Raw genomic sequence first — 22,022 nt, forward strand, 5'->3', positions numbered from 1 at the left:
TTAGAATATCTTCTTTTTATCATGAACGTAATTATATAATTATAATATTTTATAAAATAATTACAAAAACGTTTTATTATTATATATAAACAGAAAATTGCGGTCCAATAAGAAAAAAAATAAATAGCAAAACCGCTTAGTCAATTCCGATCATAAGATAGTTTTTAAAATTTACCTTTAACTAAATATATAAATAAATAGCTATTTAACAATGTGAAATAGGTACTTGAATATGATAATAATATTATTGTCTCGATGAGAAAAATAAATTATAAATGTACACTATAATAATATTATAACATGTGACAACCGATGAAACAATAATAATGGTATTCTCCGAGAGGAACATTACAATAATAATATTCACGATGTTGATTTAATATTAAACGACCTTAGATGATATCAAAGCGCTGTTTCTAAAGTGGAGACGACGGTAGGCACGACGGCTGCACAACAATTGTTTTTGTCGGCAAAACCCCTAAGGGTTTGCTTGACGAGTGCAGTGGATTTAGGCACACCCGAGCCGTAGCCGTCCTCATCTTCGCGACAATCTTCCTGTATTGTCGAAGAGAGCACGTTCGACTTGTTCCACGACGCCTGTGCTCTTCCGGCCCTACCGGTCGTTTGTAGCAATCTCGGTTGAGGCGGCGCAGACCTCAGCAACCGACTGCCGCTTTCGACAACGCTAGTTCTGTTCGTCGGCTGTGGTTGTGGCGGTGGCTGTTGCAGCCTAGTGACGGCCGACTGGCCACCGTTTCGACGACCGCCCGACATGTTGGCGTGCAACAGCAACCGCTTGAAGTCGTACCGTGCCGTCGACGGATTGTTGTCTCGACGGTGCACGCGGTCCGACTGCCGCTCTGCGGGCCGCCTGATTTCTGCCGCGACGGGGCCGGGTGGCGATGCCTGCGTCGGGTGCCGTTCCACCGCCGTCGCAGGCACGGGTTGATAAACGCCCAGTAACCGTTTCTTCGACTCGTGTATGGCAGCGTACAAGTCCATCGCGGAACGACCGGACGCCGGACGTACGGTGACCGCGGACGGCGGAGGTGACCGTTTGCTGTTGTTAGTGGACAGGCTAACGGGCGATGGCCGACCGTAACAACCCGCTGGACTCCGTTGGATCGGCGACAGGTTGGCGCTGCTCATGTCGATCCGGTTGGGCGTGCCATGCGCTTTTACGGGCGTCGACGCAGAAACGTTGCTGTTATCCACCTCAGAACTATCATTGTTACGATTGTTATTAATGTTTTTGGTCGGCGTTCCGGTGCAGCTTCCTACAGAAAAAATTATAATTATGATAATATACAACCAAAACGGTTTACGAAACATATATTCATTAAAAGGTTGTTGGTTGGTCAACACAATAAAAATTTGGACATTGACGCTACAATAGAGCTTATGCAAAATATTATGGGTATGAACTATGACCCATAAACATCAATAATATTGATCATGATTGACTGTACTGAAACATTGACCAATATGTATATTGATTAATTTTTATTGATGCGCTGTGAAATTGTATTTGGCGATGACACTGTTCAATAATATTGACAGTAATTCTTAATATTATAATTGACAGCGCTTCAATAAAAATACAAGTTTTTTTACTTTATTTGATATTTTGATAAATCCTTCAATATAGTCATTACACGAACAATATTATTGTCAATGTGAAATATTGATCAATATTATTGATGGTTTAGAATAGATAATAAAGGATTGCGCATTATAATTCCAATACAGTTTCGTTTATTCAATACATCGACACAATTATAGTAAATCAATATTTTTTAACGTGTAGGCGCCGCTTAAGACGGGTCAAAATCGTTAAAAAGATCTTTCTATAATTAAATAAAATTTGTTTTGTTGTTATGTACATGATATAAGGTGATAGGAGAAATTTGTAATTATGTAGTGTTCCATGTACTCTGTTGTTATTCGATAAAGCGTCAATTTCCAAATTTGATTGTATTTTTATAATATTATCATTTTTAAATAGGTTAATCTTACCTTCAGCCGTTAATGAACTAGTCGTGTTAATTGTTTTAATCTTCTATTACCGGTAATAAAGCTACCATACAGTGTGTACGTGATAATACGAATACAAAAAATATATATTATAAATATATAATATGCAAGTATAAATATTTTACCAAAGCGATAATTTGTGATCAGTAAAGCGCTAAACAAAAGTGAACAAAAAATAATAAATAATGGCGAGTGATATAATAGGTAACGAAAGTTGTAAAACAACAATACTAACAAAAAATACTAAACCATTAGCTGTGTGTGAAGTCCATATATCTGGAGATTATATCATACTATAATATTAAACACGGTTAAGGCAATAAATCACAACAAAATGTTCAATAAATAAAGTATATACAATATCGTGTAACAAGACAAATAAAATTCGTTTAATTAGTAAAAATAGTCCATGCAAAAATCTAAAATATGTATTTACATTATATACTATTCTATTTCTAAATAATAATAATATGCAGTCTACTATTATAATACTATGTCTGTCATAGTTATTATGTCTATATTGCACTCGAGATTATTATATCACGACCGTATCGTGTAAAAATACAAAACAAAACAATAATAAAACAAAACTATTTGCTATCATTTTCAACACTTGTGTAAAACATAATAAAATAATAAATTCATACACAAATTTACAAAAAAAAACCCAAATTAAACACAATAATTATTAAATTATAAAATTTGTCTACGTTTCTACAATTATTATTAGTTGGTAATAATAATAATATTATTTGCGCATGTTTTAGAATACCTAATACTGTTTAATGTTTATTTACATTGATGACTGTTGCATTTTAGAAGAACCTAACGATTTGATAGGCTCAGTCCTGCACAAATATAAAAAATAAAAAAAATACCATGAATAATTGGTCAGTAGTTGTAAATTGAGTCCGGTTTTGAAAAATAAGGTCGGGGTCGCGATAAATTTCCTAAGAAGACAGAATTGGTATTACTTTGGAAAAAAAATACAACAACTATTATGATATTGTTATGTAAATTGGCGTTGGTGAAGCACTCGTTATCTTCCTCGAGCCAGTCGAGGGAACGGTACTATCTGCTTAACGTAGATAAATGCAAAAACGTTATGGCTGATTTTTTTTTTTTAGCAAAGAGCTAAAAGCAACTGATTCGGTGTTTAAAACAAAATAAAATTATAACGAATCCCGGTTTCTGCACACCTGATTAAACAATTCAGGCTACAGCAGCTAATAATGATCGTTGACAAAACAATAGCGTTAAGGCTCGACCGCAATACAGCGTTTTCTGGGAAATATTACACGGCCAATATTGTAATTACATCTTGGTTTACAAAATAAATTGTAGTTAACAATAGAAATTTGGTGGGAAAAACGATACGCAAAGGAAAAACAATGAAAACTTCTTTTTTTTTTAAACTAAATTTAGAATAGTTTTTTTTAATATAGGTATTAGGGGCAACAGATAAAAACGGATTGAGGAAAAAATTATTTCAACGGTTTTATTAGGAAGTTGTTGATTTTGATAGCTCATGAGAACTGCGCATAAATCTCCTTAAAATCATTTAATAATTATTCGGGTATTATATACATGTACTTATAGACTATATTCGTGTGCGATATATTAAACCCAAAACATCATGCAATATCACACCAAAAACAGTAAATTAGTAAAAAAAAAAAATGATTAGGAACATTATTAATTCGTTTTCGTTGCGAATTTAGATTAATTAAGTTTCAAACAATTCTATTGTTATTCACATGATAGTATTAATCGATTATAATCATGTATATATATATTGTTAAACACCAACCCCGTTGAATAGAGAAAGTGTGAAAAATGATTGTTACACCATAATCGGCCAGCAGGACACGCACAATTTTCATATTACTATATTAACATAATACTTTTTTGGTTACGTTGGAAAACCCGTTGTTCCAAGTGCGTAGAAAAATACAAAATACACTAAATACAAATCCTACACTTACGAACATACGGTAAGTAGGTAGTACAAAAACTGAATAGCGTTACAAACGGTGTATAATTATTATGTACATAACGGTTGAATACGGTGCGGTACAAAAGGTGAAAACAAAAAAAGTGCTGTGTGTGAGAGTGATTTTATGTGTGGTGAAAAGTTTACGGTTACCAGATATCCGTTCTGTTGGCAAAGTCATTACCTTGAGCGTTCTCGCTGCGAGCCTTTTGCAGTGCCATCAACATGTTCGGCGACTTTGCCGGCCTCGGGCTGTCGGAGTTGGCTTGCCTATAGCTGTCGCTGCGCTTGATAACCGATTTGATTTCGTCCAGGCTCGTCTCCAAGCAGTCGGTCGGGTCCTGCATACGGACGTACGCGCCTTTCACCACTTCCTTGGGCGACAGACTGCGCCGGGTCGGCGATATCAGTGGCGACACGGGTTTACCGCTGTTTGGATCCCGGCAACTGTCCGGCAATACAACGCGGGACGACTGACGGGTCATCATGTGGTTAACGGTGGCGGCCGTCACCGGTGGCGCGGACGTCCTAGAACGCCGTTGACCGGGCGAGCACGACAACGATATGGGCACCAGTGGCTTGAGTTGCGGGTTGACGATGGGACCGGCGTTGACGGGCTTGCTGGGCTGCGGGTTTTGAGGAGCGCCACTGTGGGTTTTTGAGATAGTGGCGGTTTTCTGAACGGGGAAGATTTGCTTGGCGACCGGTCTAATGTTCAAAGGAGACCGCGGTATGGCCTGAAAACATGACAACGGATAATTACTAATTAAACGTAACACACATTAATTAGGAAAATAATACAGAAATCGGCCGATACTGGGCACTCTATTTCGATTAACGACTTTAAGAATATGACGTCATAAATGCTTCCGACTCGTAGCCCGACTCTTCGATCGTATAATGTGTTTTTTTTTTATTTAATGCGCTTACCTGTGAAATGACGTTTTTCTTGATGCCCGGCAATTGCAGTTCGACGTTGGTACTCACGCACGGTCCGGGTTCAAACGTGTTGGTCGTGTGTATCTTTTTCCTCCTTTTCAGACTGTCCGACGTGTATATCACTTTGCCTTCGGCGTTCAACGTCACCCTGGCTCCCATTTTTTTTCGTTCAAGCGAACCAGCGGGCAGTTCGTTCATGTGCACAAAGTCGTTGACGACTTGCACCGGTCGGACCGTGGCGGCTAACTCTGGCATAACGTGGGCCAGCGTCACGTACTCGTCGTAGTCTTCCACCCCGGTCTGTCGCAGAGTCTTTAGACTGACCTCGTCGTCGCTGATGGGAGGCGTGATGACACACATGGATGGTATGCGACTAGTGTTGATGGTGGTCTTCACCCTGAGCCTCTCCACGCGGTCGATGCCCTCCAGGTCGGAACACTCGGACATCTCCAGGTCCACCGATGGGTTGGTGATGGAGTCCACAGGCGAGCTGCAAGTGTTGTGACCGCTGTCCGGCGAATCGCCGCAGTTCTCCACGTTCGGTCGAGGTTTGACGTCGATCATCAGCCGTTCCTCCTTGTACCTGGTCACGTTTTCTTTTGTCAACCGCGACGGCGCCGTCTTGGACTTGTCGTAAATCGAGTCTTTCGGCGGACATCCGGCGTGCAGATTCCGGTCCGGCAGCGATCCCCCGTACGGGTCGGACAGCTTGCTTCCACCCCGCTCAGGCACGTTCGGCGGCGACACCATCAGAGACGTGCAAACGGTTCCGGCCGAGCTGGCCGTGGTCGACGTGCTGCCCCTGCCGAAAACGTCGTACTCGCTCTCGGCCGAAGACGACTGGAAACTCGGACTTAAAGCGGACGTGGTGTGCAAAGCCGACATGGGCTGCAGGGGCGGATCTTCTTCGCGCAACGTCTTGAGACCGCTGTCCACGTGGAACGATGTGTAATAGCCCTCGGTGTCGCACGAATACGTGGAACCGGTTTCCCCCTCGTCGCTGGTAACCGAACTACCGCCATGATAATTCGGCTTAGTACTACCGCTACAACTGCTAACGCTTGATCTGAAACAAAAAAATAATAAGAAAAAAATGTTTACGTTTTGTGTACAATATCTTACACGATTGCCAATACGGTAATATTATTTCTAATCTGTTCAGACGAGTAAAAATATACATATACCTAATTGTGTTTCTTTTTTGTACTTGCTTTTTGTAGATATTTTACGTATTATACTTAAACCTATTAATATCTACGCATTAAAGTATATTCAATATTCATATTGAATCTAAACTCCAATACGCGTTTCGTCTCACGTTACTATATAATTTAAGAGTCTTCCCGCGAATAAGATAATATTATAACGAAAAACATAGAATATTATCTTTTCCCGATACGTATTATAAAATTGTTCGCTTTTAAATACGGACCCGTTGGCGAAAACGATTAAAAATGAAATTGATGTGAATTTATTATACTGCAAACCACAAAAAGTATATTATACCAGTGGAATTTCTGGATCATGTCGGCCGTGTCTTCGCAGCACGATCACCGATGCTCTTTCGTTATTTATAAGAACTCTCGTTCTCACACTTTTCCCACATTGCCCGTCGACACGGAATTAATCTTCCAAAATCATAATATAATAATTGAATTCGTCGGTTACCTTGGTACGTGACTAGTGGACGTAGACTGTCCGCTCTCCGAGCTAGCGGACCAATTGCCCGACGAAGAATGCACGGGCTCGTCTTTACTGTCCCATTTCCTTCTCGCCAGGCCTACCTTGCCCTTTTCTCTTAGTTTGACGGCGGCCAGGCCGGCCGATGATTCGATACTCTTAAACTGCTTCAGCCTAGTCCTTCCCCAGTCTTTTAGCAAGTCCAGATTTGATTTCTTTTCGGTCACCACAACGGTCGTGCTGCTGGACACGACGTCGTCCGAATCTTTGTTACTGTCCGACAACGATCTGCAACAAACGCAAAGTCAATTATAACTAGTTATAAAGGTGATTTGATCAGCAACAACAATAATAATTATATTGTTATACAGTACACCCTAGGGCCAATAAAGTTATAATATTAATAACAACGTAATTACTTACCCAATAACCGCCTCGAGCTCTTTTTGATCGGTACCGGCAATAGTGTTTCTTCTCTTCCCTCGGGGTCTTCTGCTCTTTCTCCTCCTAACCGACGTCTCGTACTCGACGTTTTGCAAGGATCTCCTGAGCGCACTCATGCGGTTGAAACTCCTGCCGGAAATGTCGACTTCCACGATTTGCGGAGGGAATCTAAACGTATGAAGTCAATGAGATCAGACGGGCTGTTACCACACGGTGTATGTTGACACTCAGTGTTTGTATTACAGAGTATAAAGCATGATGGCATTTTGTGAAGACCACTTACTTGAGTGCCACCACGTGTTGTTGTTCTTCCGGCGACGGTAGCTTATGATCCACTTGATCAGTGTACGACGGACTTGGATCTCTGGGAATTCGCGACGAACAATCAGGAGCCACGGTGATATCGCCGAGCACTTCTTCAGACGTCCACGGCCGAAGGTTGGTCAACGCCGCGGGCTGCAAAGTTTAATTACAGTTGAAATTTAGATATAATTGTTTGGCCCAACATTCCCGGGTGTCCCCCGCGGGTCATTAAGTTAGATTGTATTGTGCCACGATAAATAACATCCGCCAGCCCAATTGTTTCCAATGCGTTACCGCTGTTCGCATCATACCATTGTTATAACAATATAGTATATATAAACAAACACGGTAAGTTTCATGTACACGGACTGTCGTACAACTTGCTACCGATTCATTCGATAGTACAGTAATAACCGACAAGGAGAATACGGAATATTTATTATGTAGTGTGGTGAATCATCTTCAACATAGCGCAAACAGTGACCCGAATGTCAGTATTATGGTCGAAGTGTCGACGGGGGTTCGAAATATTTGTGTTTCACATCAAACATTAAATCCTTAAATCATAATATTTTGCGTACTACATATGTTTGGAAAGTGGATATGAGAACTTTTTTTGATTCGTTTCCTCAGATAAACTTATTTAATACATACTTATAGATGTTTCTAAAGATCTTTATAAAACAAATTACAATAATTCTGTGTTTGAAAATAAAAATAAATGTCAATTTTTATTGTACGTTGTCATATCTTGGATAATTTTCAATGACATATTTTAAGTTTTTATCGTTAATATACATAATATAGTATGTAGTTTATTACTGCATGTTGGCCTTGATACTAGTAATTTATTAAGAAAAAATACGGGCAGTATTTAAAAAAAAAAATTTGTTTTACTAAATTCTGATTGTGTTAGCTAGAATCCGATGGCCAGAACTTAATGTTTTATAATTTTAAATAAAATTATATGAGTTAAAAAAAAAAAAAATAATAGTTAAAAAATCATAATAGTAAAATCACTAGTAAAAAAAAAAATGATAATAAAAGTGCACGTTTGAGTAAACATGTTTTTAAAAAATGTACTTAATTTATTAACCTACGTTATTAAATAATATTTGTGGTCGGCTCGTATTAAGTATAGTGAACTTATATTACTATTTAATCGTGACGAGTATTGTTAGCTTAATGTTTAAAGTAATTTATGTTTCTTCTGTAATGTATTGCTTTCTGCCGTATTATGATGGTAAAATATAGATACGACTGAGAATAATTGGTGGTTTATAGGTACCGCGACATTAAAACACTAAATTCAACGCCTTGGACGAGTGGCGTCCAAATCGAATTTATTGTTTTTTTCACCGACAAGAACGCCGAAACCTTGACCGGTTCGATTCAAGATGTTATTATCTACACGGATCGCCTCGCACTATAAACCATACTATTACAGTAATATTCAAGTGTACATCAATAAACCTTTTCACCTTAAATGCATTTCGTTTTATTATACTTTTTTATTTGTATTATTTTCAGATATTATGTTATATTATAAAAGATTAATAAAACTTTCTTTTAAGGAGTACTCATACGCTATGAAAACAAAACAAAATACTTGCAAGTGTACATACGATATATGTACCGTAAAATCATTAATACTTAATAGTATATCAGTTTGACTTTTTGATATTGGAGATATTTTTGTATATTGGAGAATTTAATAGTGTTGTTATATTTTCTATTCACATGTTTATACGAATAGGAAAACGGTCATACCCATTTCGACTAAATAAGAATAATAGGTACATTAAAGTATAAGTATTTAGAAATAATTTTAACCATAAAAAAAAGTAGAGCTATCGTAGCTGTTTATTTAGTATGTAATATTATGAATGGACTATAATCCGTTTTTTACTATATTTTAATAGTCAGAATAATTAAATTAGCAAAACAAAGAATTTAATACTAAAATATAATTATTTAGCATACGATTTTTCAAAATTAGGTTGTTAATAATAGTTTGACCGAATTTATAGTAATTATTCATAATTATAGATTAACAGTTATACAGCATAACATACTTAAAATTTACTCAACAATATAGCAACTATAAGAAGAAAAAACATAATTAATAAAAATACAACCAATAAATTTACATACATTAAAAAAATTCTATGTCGAAACAATTTTTAGTGTTTTAATTTTTATGAAGCACGGAATTAGCTTCAAACATATTTTAATATGTTCATGCAAAGTTGTAGATGGTACCGTTGTTTTTTTTTCGCTTAACTTTGTTGGCAATCAATGTTTAAATAAGTATAGACAATTTTAGTGAATTGCACGTTTTAGCATTAGGTAATATTATAATGAATATCATCAACGTATTTAGTTGGTTTGTACAATAAGTTTATAACGTCATTCAATAAGAATACCACATAAGTTCGCTGACTACATGTACATCTATAGCTTATTTATAATTTAATTGTACCACATTTGAAGCTAAATTAAAAGTACAGTTCTGTAAGAAATGTATATAGGTCAAAAAAGTTGTTTAACGCTATACAGTTATACGAACCCTACAATAGTTGGTATATAATTCACGATAAATAGTGTTTACATTATTTTCCAATTCAGGGTTTTTGCATTACAAGACTTCCATAAGTGTCATATTGTTTATACAAAAATAATATGCTTATGTGATTAGGAAACATTTAGGACTAGACTGTACACAAGTTGCGTATTATAATACACAACAAGCGTGCATATAATAATATAGGTCAGTTAAGAACACAAATAGATATTATTGTTTAGCAGTGATAATTATATTATAAGTTGTGTTTTTTATATTTCTGTTTTAGCATCTCGACAATTATTGTAAGCCGTGAGCCAACTCTTAAAGTAGAAAAACAATACGAGGCGTTTAGAAAACATTAATATTGCATAGTAAAATAAGGTACATTTAAAGCCAAAGGGAGCCAGATTTGGATTCTATAAGTGCTATAGCCTATAAGCAGTGGTTAAAGATTAATATATACAAATATAAATATGATGTATATTTAAAAAGTTTGATTTGAAGAACATGATGCAATTTAAGAAAAAACATATATACACGTTGCGTGTTATGAATATTTTTTTTTAATGTGATTATTATTAATAAGAAGTACTGCCATATGACTCATAATCTGGGTTGACATATCGTAAAAATATTAAGAACAAATTTGAATAGCAATGTTTAAACATAAGTATTAATTAAAACAAAGTAATTATAAGAAAAAACGTTTAAAAATATATTAGGCGTACCAATGAAATGGGTCTGGAGAACAATGGTTTTCCTAAACAAAAAAAGGCATTTAAATGAAGAAAAAAAATGTTTGTTCTGTTTAAAAAAATATATGGTTACCCTGGACTTATTGTAGAACGTTTAAAAAAATGTTTTTTACTCGCTCGCTAAACAATTAGGTCATTAGATTATTTCAGGGAACATAGCTGACGGCAAAACTGCTAATTTATAAATACACACACACTGATGTCTTGACTGTTTAATTCTCTATTTTCGTACGCTCGGCTTAAGGCGGTGTCAGAGACGGTTAAAAAACAAAATGACTAACGGATAAATAAGTGCGAGGGCTAAAAAGAAATTAGAGAATTAGTAGTAGCGTTCGTGCGAATAAAAAACGCCTCGGCCGCGTATATTTTTTTATTTTTAACAATTCAAATGCGAATTTAAAGTTATGTATTATTATTAGCCGTGCATGGGAGTCGTCAGTTACAATAATTATTATTACTATACTGCAGCACTATGCACAGCAGCAGCAGCAGCAGCTGGCGGGGTGCAAGTTCGGCACACCTGTTGCGCGTCCGGTTTTATTAATTCATCCTCCTACAATTTCTTTTATTATTTTCATAGAGACGGGATTTAATTTTCAAACGTGGAGTCCTACTCAAACGGACGTCGGTCGAGTTGTTATACAATACTGTATTCGCGACCGGAACAAAAAAAATTATTAATGCGGTTCAAGTTCGACAGCTTTTACGCAAACGGCGGAGAGGGGGTGGAAGACGCAACCCGACCGGCGCCAAATGTTTGGCCCCGTCACAATAACATGGCAATATTATTATTATCGGCCGGTCCGGAATTAATAAAACCCGCGGGAGGGTGAGAGGCGAAAAAGCGCCAGGGTTGTTTTCCGAATTAATTCTTCTGAGTTCGTGTTTGAAATACCAAATTCGTACTAGCGGATCCCCAAAAAACCCGTTTGCGTCCCAGCACGCGTCTCGGCGAGATTAGAGCGTCTTTTATAAAAGACAAACCGCAGAGTACGGCTAATATTTTGATTCGTCGAAGCGGCAGTGTCAAATAGCTCTTAACACACACGAGCGCGTGCTCACTCTGGATTAAATATATAGGTCTAAAAATGGCAACATTAATATACATATACACCGTATAATCCATTAAACGTAGGACATTATTTTACTGTTATCGACTTTTGAAACTTAAATAAAAACGTGTATAAGAATTAAAATACTTGTTAAAAGAAGAAGAATTTGCTGAAAATGTTGACTATGGTTTCTCTAGGAAATACTAAAAAACGTAAATATTCGGTAACTTTATTGTATTGTACAATAACATAATACGAGAAAACGTTAAATGGAATAATACCGTGTTCACTGTAGTGTTTTTCTACAAAATAAAGAATTTTGGATACCTACAAAGTAATATACAATAATAATAGGCAGGCTAACGAAACGTGTCGAACATTTTGTAGTTCATTATATTATTGTCTTTTTAGAAAGGAAACGACAAAAAGTCACGAACGCTAGCCTCTGATCGAGTGAAATCCTAGAACAATATATATTAATTATTATTAACAATTGACATTCGAGCTGCCGACTAAATTATAACGTCAAACGTTCATTTTATTTTACTTTTGCCAACAACAAAAATGTTTATTTTACTTCATCGGTTTTCAATATTTAATTATATCCATCAGAGTACACCAATAATATCTATCAGCCGTCACAGTTTATAACCACAGCAAGCCAAAATTGATTGATACTTTTATATTATATTATACACTTGACGTTGCATTTGTCGCAGTAAAAAAGTCCAGCGCTTGAAAATCGAATTAATTTTTAATTGACTTAATGGTATACTTAAAAGTGGCCTAATTAATAAGGCGTCCAATAACGAATGACCGTAAATCTAATTTGCAATTAACCGTTAACGCGTTTAATTATGCCAATTGGAATACGATATAACATTATTTCAAATAGAATCTTATCAAATAATCATCCGCATTTGAAACGATTTTTGTTTACGGCCGCAGGTTTCGGTTTAAAAACTTTACTCGGATATTTTTTTAAACTTTTGTGGCTTCTATATAAAACATAATGGAAACTATCTCACGCTGTTTTCCACACGATACACTGCTATCGTACACACCGTTTAGTATACATACCTTTCTGAGCTCGATGTCGTTGTGCAGACAACTGTCGTCCAACGAACGCTTCCTCCTTCTGGTCTCGGCCCTGTGGAACTGGTGTTTGTATTCGTATACTTTACTGGGCACGCCGGCTTGATCGTACAGTCTCTTTACCCAAGCGGGTCTGTTGTCGGCCGACAGCAAGTTCTTGGTTTCCGGCTGTTTGCTCTTGAAGTTGTCAGTCCTCAAACTGAACGCCGTGAGATCACTTTCGGCTGTAACGAAAAACACACGCCAAGGTTATCGATAGATGTTTCCTGCAGAGTAAAATATTATAGTCAAATTATATACACAACACACGGTTGTGTGTGACTATCATTTAACAGTTTGCAGTAAGCGCGGAATTTATTTCAATATTTGAGCAACTAAATACGTTTCTCTACCGAGGCCGCAGACGATATTGCAATGCTCTCACGGAATCAATTGATACTTGTTATGCAAATCGTAAGTTTTCAAAACGGATTATACGTCGGATATTATACATTTAATTTCAATAATAATTACGAGCATTATGGGAAAAAAACGCTGTACAGAGTCACGTTGGTAATCATTTCACAAGTATATTATGTGTCCCATCTAAGGCTGTCGACTTGTTATTCTGTTTTCATCAACGGACAAAAAAGCATTTTATTTTGATAATTTTGTTTTTTGTACACTTTTTACAATCAACTGCCGTCCCTTTTGTTTGCACAACCGTGTTACGTACGTTCAAGCGGATAATTTTTACTAGGTTTCCCTTTCTAGCCGGCTTGCGAGTCACTATGTCATTCCAGTGAAAGCTTTAACGCTTTTTGCATACACATAACCCGCTTCCCTTAAACGGTCCTGACCTCTCCGCGAATGAACGTTGTACGATAGCACTTACATAATGGCGTTGAATTTGCACGCAACTCTTGAGCATGACATTTAATCTCCTCGATACCGGCACGGGAACTACATCAAATCTAGGCCGAGTATCGGTTACGGATATTAAAAAAAATCGTACGAGGAGAAATCTAAGATTATCGTTTGATTTTAATACCTATTATATGTTAAGTACACTATATACTCGTATTCCACAACATCAATTCTATACAATATGTTAAAAATAACATTCAGTTCTACGTGCTCACCACTCATGTAAAAATTTAAAAGAATTCAATTTTTTTTTAAGAAGAAGAAATGATAGTTTTTAAAAAGGCAAAATAAACACAATAGACAATATCTATTGTGATAATTTAAACTTCTTCAGTAATCTGTAATAATATTTATGGGAGCGTAACAAGATTTAAGTTAACTGTAAAGAATAACTACCAACAAAACAGGATTTATAACAACCTTAAAAAAACAGTTTTGACGAGTCATTTGACAAAAATCGAATAAGTTAATTATTATGACTGTACAATATACCTGTGTGTACATGTTACACGGGCTTAATAATTATAATTGGTCGTACGCATGATACGGTTTGTATATAATATAGTTGTTATACAGTACCAATTACAAATATATTTAACCGTGACACTTGGTAATTATTTCCAGTTAAAGCGCAACACTATTGTATACTATAATTGAAATCGTCGCGATAGCTTAATATCAATGTGTTGCAAGTATTGCTTTTAGCATTAAGTAAACATTATTCAATCTATACTCAATGCTTTTAGCTATAGTATCTACTACCCATCTGCACGAATGTATCATTGAGTCTAAAATTACAATCTAACGTTAAGTAAATATTTTTGAAAAATAATTAGTACTTAAGATTTCAAGTTTCTCTAAAAGCTCATATAAAATCATTTATTGAATAATAAACAAAATAATTACTATATTATAATATATTAATATATATATATATATATATATATATATGTTTTTTTTTACTTTTTAACTAGATGAAACATATTATATAATAATGTTATAAATAACATCGTACAATAAACATTCCGATTTCTTCAGCCTAAAATAAAAATTGGTCATAAATACATTATTTTAGTCATGTATCTTCTTTAGCTAAGTATCAATGTTGAACAACTACAATTTATTATTTTTTTAAACAATAAGAGGATCGATCGTGTAGTCGAATGCCACTAGAACACGTTTACATAAAAGCAAAGTTTTTGGAATGTCCCGTTAACTTTCTAATAAGAATAGCTCTTTGGGGGTCACTTTTCTTTCGATGTCTTGTGTATTGGTGTATTGCTGCCTGAAAACCCCCATATCCCCCTCCCTCCATAAATACGCCCACGAGCTACTCGCATGTATTAAATATATTATACAGTTATAACAACAGTAGGCATTTACGATGCATTTAGTCTACGTTACAACGTTACTGCTATTTGCAGGTGGCAGGTGTCGCGTGTTTTACAAATTAATAAAAAAAAAAGTTTTCACCGTCGCAACGACTAACATCTGGCCAGAGTCCAAACACTTGACGACGCGCCCGCACATAACCGTATAACTAATATTATTATATTGACACAACGGTGTTGAGCTATCGGAAGTCTTGTTCTCTGACAACATATTATCATCATCATCATCATGTTTTTGTAGCTTAACATTCCTTGAAGACCCAACACTGCAAACATGAGATGACAGTGTTGGACGAATACATAATATTATATTATAATGGTATTCATTATTGTCGTTGCCTCAAGTATTAATTTTTCTTTTCCGGTCAGATCCTGTTAGCCGACAACTGTTTTTTGGTTAAGACTGACCGTCTTGATCGATTGATTCATCCGTCATCGCGGTTTATCTCTTCCTCTACCGTGATCGACCGTACGTCGTCGTATGACTTAAGCATACTTAAGCCCGGAGGCGACGGTGGCAGTTTTACGGTTCGGTGAACTCCGCTCGACTGCTAGTAAAACGGACATTGTGTCTATATAAGGCACGGCTAACCGTCGCGTCTATAAAATGTGTTCACCGGTGCTTGAACGGGACCGGTCTTCGGTTGCCGACTGCTAAGGTGGTTGTCTCGTGTACTAACGGCGAACGTTTAACAATCTCGGTAGTGGCTAGTTCATACAGACATATATGCACGAGAAGCATTACAGAAGTACGGGTTACACACAGATGCAGGCGAATAGAGATACTGCAGACTGGAACGGAGAAAGAGCGAGATAGAGAGAGAGAAAGACAGCTGCTTTTTTATTCGAGAACGTGATGCGATTTCGAAAATATGTCTCACGGAGAGCCGGCAGTTCTTTTATCGAGATAAACCACCGTGGGAATGTCACCACATCGAGCTAATAAAATAATAAATATTATGTAAGTTAGTTGCCGTATACCTCTATTGTAATGGTATTAAACAGCGGCGGTCGGACCTGTTAAGTCGCCGATTCGATCTGTTCACACTGTACCGCCTAACCCTGAAAATATGATTTTAAATGTTCAAGTGTATGGGTTGTATGGAATCTAGAGGGAAACGTGTGTAAGCTGGCGAGCTCGGTAAAATGAAAACAAAATAAAAAAAGCTATTTTTGATATTGACCTCGTTCGATCGCTTCAAGATAAAAACAAGAGCCAAACCAATAGTATATTTTTGCATGTTAGAAATGTCCAGCAAAATATTATATTTATGGTTGGCACCAAAAAACAGACACAACAAGGGAGATTAAGTTAATTTAAATCGGCATGATCTAAATCAGACGCCTGCTCAATAGTTAATCATCATCAGAATTATTGTGGAGTTCGTGACGCACAGACCATGTATAATTACAAGCTATACTCGTATGTACATCGGATGATATAGCCAAAAATATGTATATCTTGTTTTACTCACGCAGGATTATTAAAAATAATTATTGTATTCAAGTAGAGTTACTTCAAAGAAGAACACAAAATAATTTTTTGTCACTGCTTTGTTTTTTTTTTCATATAATGAGTTTTTGTTTTAAGTGCATGTATTTAGTTGGAACGAAAAACATCAAACGCGCCGTCATAGATTCGTCGTATTTGTCGGTGACAGAGTAATAGTTTTAGGGACTGTAGGCGGCTGTAGAGCGATAAGGAAGACTTAGTATTTATTTTTTAGTTTTTAAATTAATATTTGAAACGGTACAAACGTAGTGTTTGTATACGTGTATCTATTAAAAAAAAATTGCATAAAAACAAACTGGATTGAGTAGTAGAAATCACCTGTTAATTGCTTTATCGATTTGTATAATTTCGAATTTCAATTCGTTTTTTGAAAATAAAAGTCCTTTTCCTATAAAGCTACAACAGACTTCCAACTGAACGTACGGATACGTAAACGCAAAATGTCATTATAGGTAACATTTAGGGAAAAAATACGTATATATATATATATATATATATACCGCGATAAAAAAATGCTAAATTGCATGTTCCCTGACAGTTATTATAGTATGTTTACCAATAAAACCATCGGAATCGCTTCTGGTAGGAATTCTACAGAAATAATTTTACATCGACCATTTCAGATAATAAATTAAAAATAATTATATACTGCAGGGTACTTTTTTTCTAGCAGTTTCCTCGTTTAATACTGTTGTAGCTTATAATTAAGGCTTATGGGTTTGGGTATTGTTTGAAGTGCTATAATGATAGCCTCGCCACGAAGTATGTGTCAACGTTATTGTAATAACAAGTTCACTTATTTATTGTTTCCTCTATACTTATAATTTAGAGAATATTATTTTAATATTAATTATTAAATCATGAAAAAAATAGCTTCTATTTATAAAAATATTATTAAAACAATGAGTATATTTCCAAACGGTAAATATTCTTTCCGTGGTCATATTTAACCACTTCTTTATTTAATAAATCAGACATTTTTATAATATAAATCAATCTATTTAACTGTAGGGCTGTAATGTAATATGCATAAGAACTCAAATAGTTAAACGAAAATAATAAATAGCTAAAATCGTGAAACTATAAGTTTCAAAATGATAATTTAAATTCAAAGCGTCACGGTTCATGTCAACTGACAGTTGTACCAGGACGTTGTACATAGATTCACAAATGAAAAAATACAAATATCCCCCAGTCACATTAGTGGAACGTTAGATAGATATTTTAAAATTATATAAATAGGTATAATAAAAATATTTTCAAATACCTGTCTGTTGTCTGTTGATTCACTCACGCATAGAAATCTAGAAATGTACAACGCTCAATGCACAATATTTATATAAAAATAAGTTTGCCTACAGATTTTTAAAAAAATCGTTTATATAACTAAATAGATTTATAAATATATAAATATATTTAATATAGGCTACAGCCTAATTCTTGATCTACTTTCAGTTTAATTTTTAAATCTTAAGAGAAATAAAGAAAAAGTTCCCACCCCCTTCTAGGGGAAAGAGCTTATGATATTATTATGGGTTGTTAACGTTTATCGATAGTACTTTATTTTATGAATATTCTATACAAATTTCGAATTAATTCGAATACTTTTAAAATAGCTATAGAGCGACGTATTTGTAAGTTGAAAAATATGTACATTTTTTGTGATTTTCACGATTTTGAAGGGGAAACCTTTTCTAATTATTTGCCCAATAAAATACTCACATGAAAAATCAGCTCAGCGGTAGATTCTATCGCGAGTACTAAATAATTTACACCATTATCAACAAATCAAATCTGTGTAAATACATAAATAGTATTATAATATGTAGTTTACTAGGTCGGAAGTATGGAAACCAAAGCAGAAAAACCGACTTAAACTTTTGGCCAAGTAAACTAAATTTGAATTTTTACATGAAAATTTTGATAATTCCTACACAGAGTAATATTTACACAGATTTTATTTGTTGGCAACGGTGGTTAATATTGTTTAGATTACATTATAATATTTCCTCACTTCAAATATTTTATCACATCTTTTAAGGCTTATATTAAAACATTTCTGCTTTTTTTACTTAGCAACTATTTACACAGAACTAACGAAGTGTTTTTTATGTGTCATCAGTAGGTTTCCGTAAGATGGAATTAGAAATGGTATGAATACCTCATAAATGGTATGGATAAATTTACTCATTATTACAGATCTTAGAATTATACAAAAAACCTGTACCTACATAATATATATTGCCGAATCATAAAATTATCTGCAACGGGTTGTACATTTTTGTTGTAACTAAGTAAGAATTTAACTAATCTAATTTTTTTGCAGATACTTTACATATTAACACAACTTTCTCAATCTAATGACAGCTTCATAGACGTTATATCGTAATCCTTGTGCAATAAAATGTGCATCAATTTACCCGGGTTAAATGGGATTGCTGTTTACAATGTGTACATAAACACAGTCGTGAGCACTACGCTTTTTTAAAAATCAATTTCGCGCCATTGTCGTGTCGCTGAATTTATAAACTTGATGCGCAATTTACATTGAGAAAAGCTCACGTTAATTTTAGATTAATATATTGGAAAGCTTAAAACAAGAATAAATTAGAGTCTTTAAGACGTTCCAAATTCTCTAGGAGTAACAGTATACCCCCAAGATGTGGTGCTAAATGCGATTTGCTATTAATGCGTTTGTTCATATTTTGGGAGTTAGTACGTATGTGTGTGTGTGTGCATAATATGTATAATATAATATAGATGAACTGCATGGTCTTAAAATTTAATCTTGAAGGTATATCTCGACCGCGATGCTCTTATGACGTGTATTAAGAACAGTCATTCAGAGGAAAAGGACCAAGGGCTTACGAAACCGGCGGTTTGAAAAGCAATAACCATAAATTTCTGGTCTCTACAGTGTTAGGCGACGGGGCGCGAGGGGTTTTCAAGACTAATTGAATACCAAGGTTTACGCCGCGACTCAAATGCGATATTCGAGTAACACATACATAAGTAGTGAAACTATCACTCGATTTCACCCCCGGGTAAATCTCTGATGTTAGAACGAACGATTCCAAAAATAACGTCTTAAATTAGTCGCCTCAGTGCCTCCGGAATCACCACAGAACTATCTCGGTCGTATTTGGTGACACTTGACCGTTTTAAAAATCAAATGTAAATACTATTTATTTACCAACATAAATCTCCTATAATCGTCATGGGCTTTAAGAACATGGACAGTATACAGTATATACGAGTACACGTGCGCTGATTAATAAAGCTGACAAACAAAGCCCAAAATACAGAAAGAAAAAAAGGAAACTGTACTAAGTTATTAATGCGTTTCGTTATTCAAGCTATTTATTCCGGAGAAATAAATATTTTAAAGTCAAACGTACAGCATATACCTAGTGTACAATATATTATAATGATTAGCAGCTTAATAAATATATTCTGTCATTAAGTATTGTCAACACATGCCCGAGTAATTACCCGATGTTTCCAAATAAATCCTAGGGGAAATATACTACTTTTTTATTGTTTTTGTTTGTCGTTATATTTTAAATGTATAAAAATTTAGTTATTCAGTACGTAGTTAACAGTAAATAAAATAAAATTATTTGGTAAACCTTTATTTTGTTTTAGGAGATTTCAAAATCAGTTTAGATAGATATGATAAAAAAATGAGTGTTATGTGGCACCACACTGTACCAGTTACGGGTATATTTCTAACTAAAATTAAAAAACCGCGATTTCCAAGGTACGAATGTTATGTAATATACTGCACAATAGGTCACCATCAAATAATACAGGAATACCGTGTTGAGAACTTGTAGTCGTGCCTTGCCTGTCGCTTAATGACGAATATGACGATATTAAACAATATAATGACGATAATTTTGTACAGCGTTGACCAGACAGTAGCCTAAAAACAATATAATAAAAATATACACAATTCAACGGTTAATTGTTAACACGTTAAACTACGTTCGAGTGGGCGGGTTAATAGTTATTGTTAACTCAAAAATTAATTTCGTATGGCGTTTCGAGGTTTCGTTCGTGTCGTCGACCGACTAATTTAAAAGTTTGGTACCGCGAGCGCAAAACCGACAGACGCCACCGTTCATGTTTACAATAGGAATAATAAAACGCTAGCATCTGCAGCGTTGTGTGCGGCTCTTGTGACTTGTGTATAATAATAATAATAATAACAACATATTATTATTTAGTGACGAGGACAATACACCAGTGTAGCGGTTTATCTCGTAATAAAGAAGCTGAGAGATAGAGAGAGATAGAGAATAGTTTCTCGTCTATCAAGAGATGGGAATGAAAGAAAAAAACGTGATTTCCATTGGTTTGTTGTGGCTCTCTGCCCTGCTACGGCCGCCGTCGCTTTTCAATACCAGAACATCACATACCGAAGACCGTACAGACTTGTAGTACATTCGCTGTCCGCCCTTTATACATTACTATACTATAGTATATAATATTGTATACTACTTGAACGCCGGATCTAACATACGGCGCGATAGGTCCAACATAACGAACTCGCTGCCGTCGCCGTATCTACTCATCGTACACGGAACCAATTAAACGAGATTTTTATTCTTTTGACTTCCACACTGCGACGTACTGCCTTCTTTACCTCTTCCCTTTGAGGGCAACAGCTCCGTTACCAGCAGACAATAATAATAAATCTACTCGAGTCAGGATTCGTGGCGACGACGAGGTCTATTGACTCTTCCATCCGGATTAGATACCAGCGATTTCCAATATCTTAGATATAATTATTATTACAAACAATATATGCTTAATAGCACGAACGTTTTGTTTTGAGTCGAATGACAGTAAACAAATTGTCCGTACCAGGACGACTTATGCCGGGGCCAAACGCATGCCTTGTCGTGGGGATGAAGATGGATGGCTAATTAATTGACACCCACGGAGGTCGGCGGTCAGATGTTTTAATTGAACACACGTCATGGTGTAATTCGCGCACCGTCATCGACTGGAATTGTATTCTTGTATTCTTGTAATACGGGCCGCGATTAATATCTCGTTTGTAGCTTTATCGTGGAGACGGGCCGTCGAAAAATAAATCACGGCATAGGCGAGAGAAATTTCCGAGGGTTGGTCGTGTACGGTCCAAGGACATCCGTTGTGGTCTTCGTACTCTTTCCGAATTCCCGAGTACAATATAATAATATATAGAAAAGAAAGAAAACTAACGCGCCCACACGCATTACAAAGACCGGAGAATGCCGCTATGGAATTACGTCAGTTCCGCCGCCGCCTAATAAAACGTTAACTACACATTCACACACCACACACAACGGGCTATGTAGGTA

At 35.7% G+C, this 22,022-nt stretch overlaps 1 protein-coding gene across 1 annotated transcript in view; it reads right to left on the reverse strand.

The window, feature by feature from the left end:
- LOC126835635 (uncharacterized) overlaps positions 1–22,022 on the reverse strand; it is a 42,768-nt gene continuing 20,746 nt past the window's right edge. The window contains exons 2-8 of the mRNA XM_050568339.1: positions 12,847–13,085; positions 7,374–7,546; positions 7,070–7,258; positions 6,635–6,934; positions 4,958–6,032; positions 4,212–4,764; positions 1–1,277 (exon numbers count right to left, since the gene is read on the reverse strand). Coding sequence (XP_050424296.1) covers positions 403–1,277; positions 4,212–4,764; positions 4,958–6,032; positions 6,635–6,934; positions 7,070–7,258; positions 7,374–7,546; positions 12,847–13,085 — 3,404 coding nt within the window. The 3' untranslated portion in view covers positions 1–402. The remainder of the gene's footprint in view (positions 1,278–4,211; positions 4,765–4,957; positions 6,033–6,634; positions 6,935–7,069; positions 7,259–7,373; positions 7,547–12,846; positions 13,086–22,022) is intronic.

Source organism: Adelges cooleyi, unplaced genomic scaffold (genome assembly GCF_023614345.1).
Source record: "Adelges cooleyi isolate 19-005CV unplaced genomic scaffold, UGA_ACOO_1.1 ACOO_flye_CR_arks_rails_tigmint_CR_PRNA_23, whole genome shotgun sequence".
Lineage (NCBI taxonomy): Eukaryota > Metazoa > Arthropoda > Insecta > Hemiptera > Adelgidae > Adelges > Adelges cooleyi.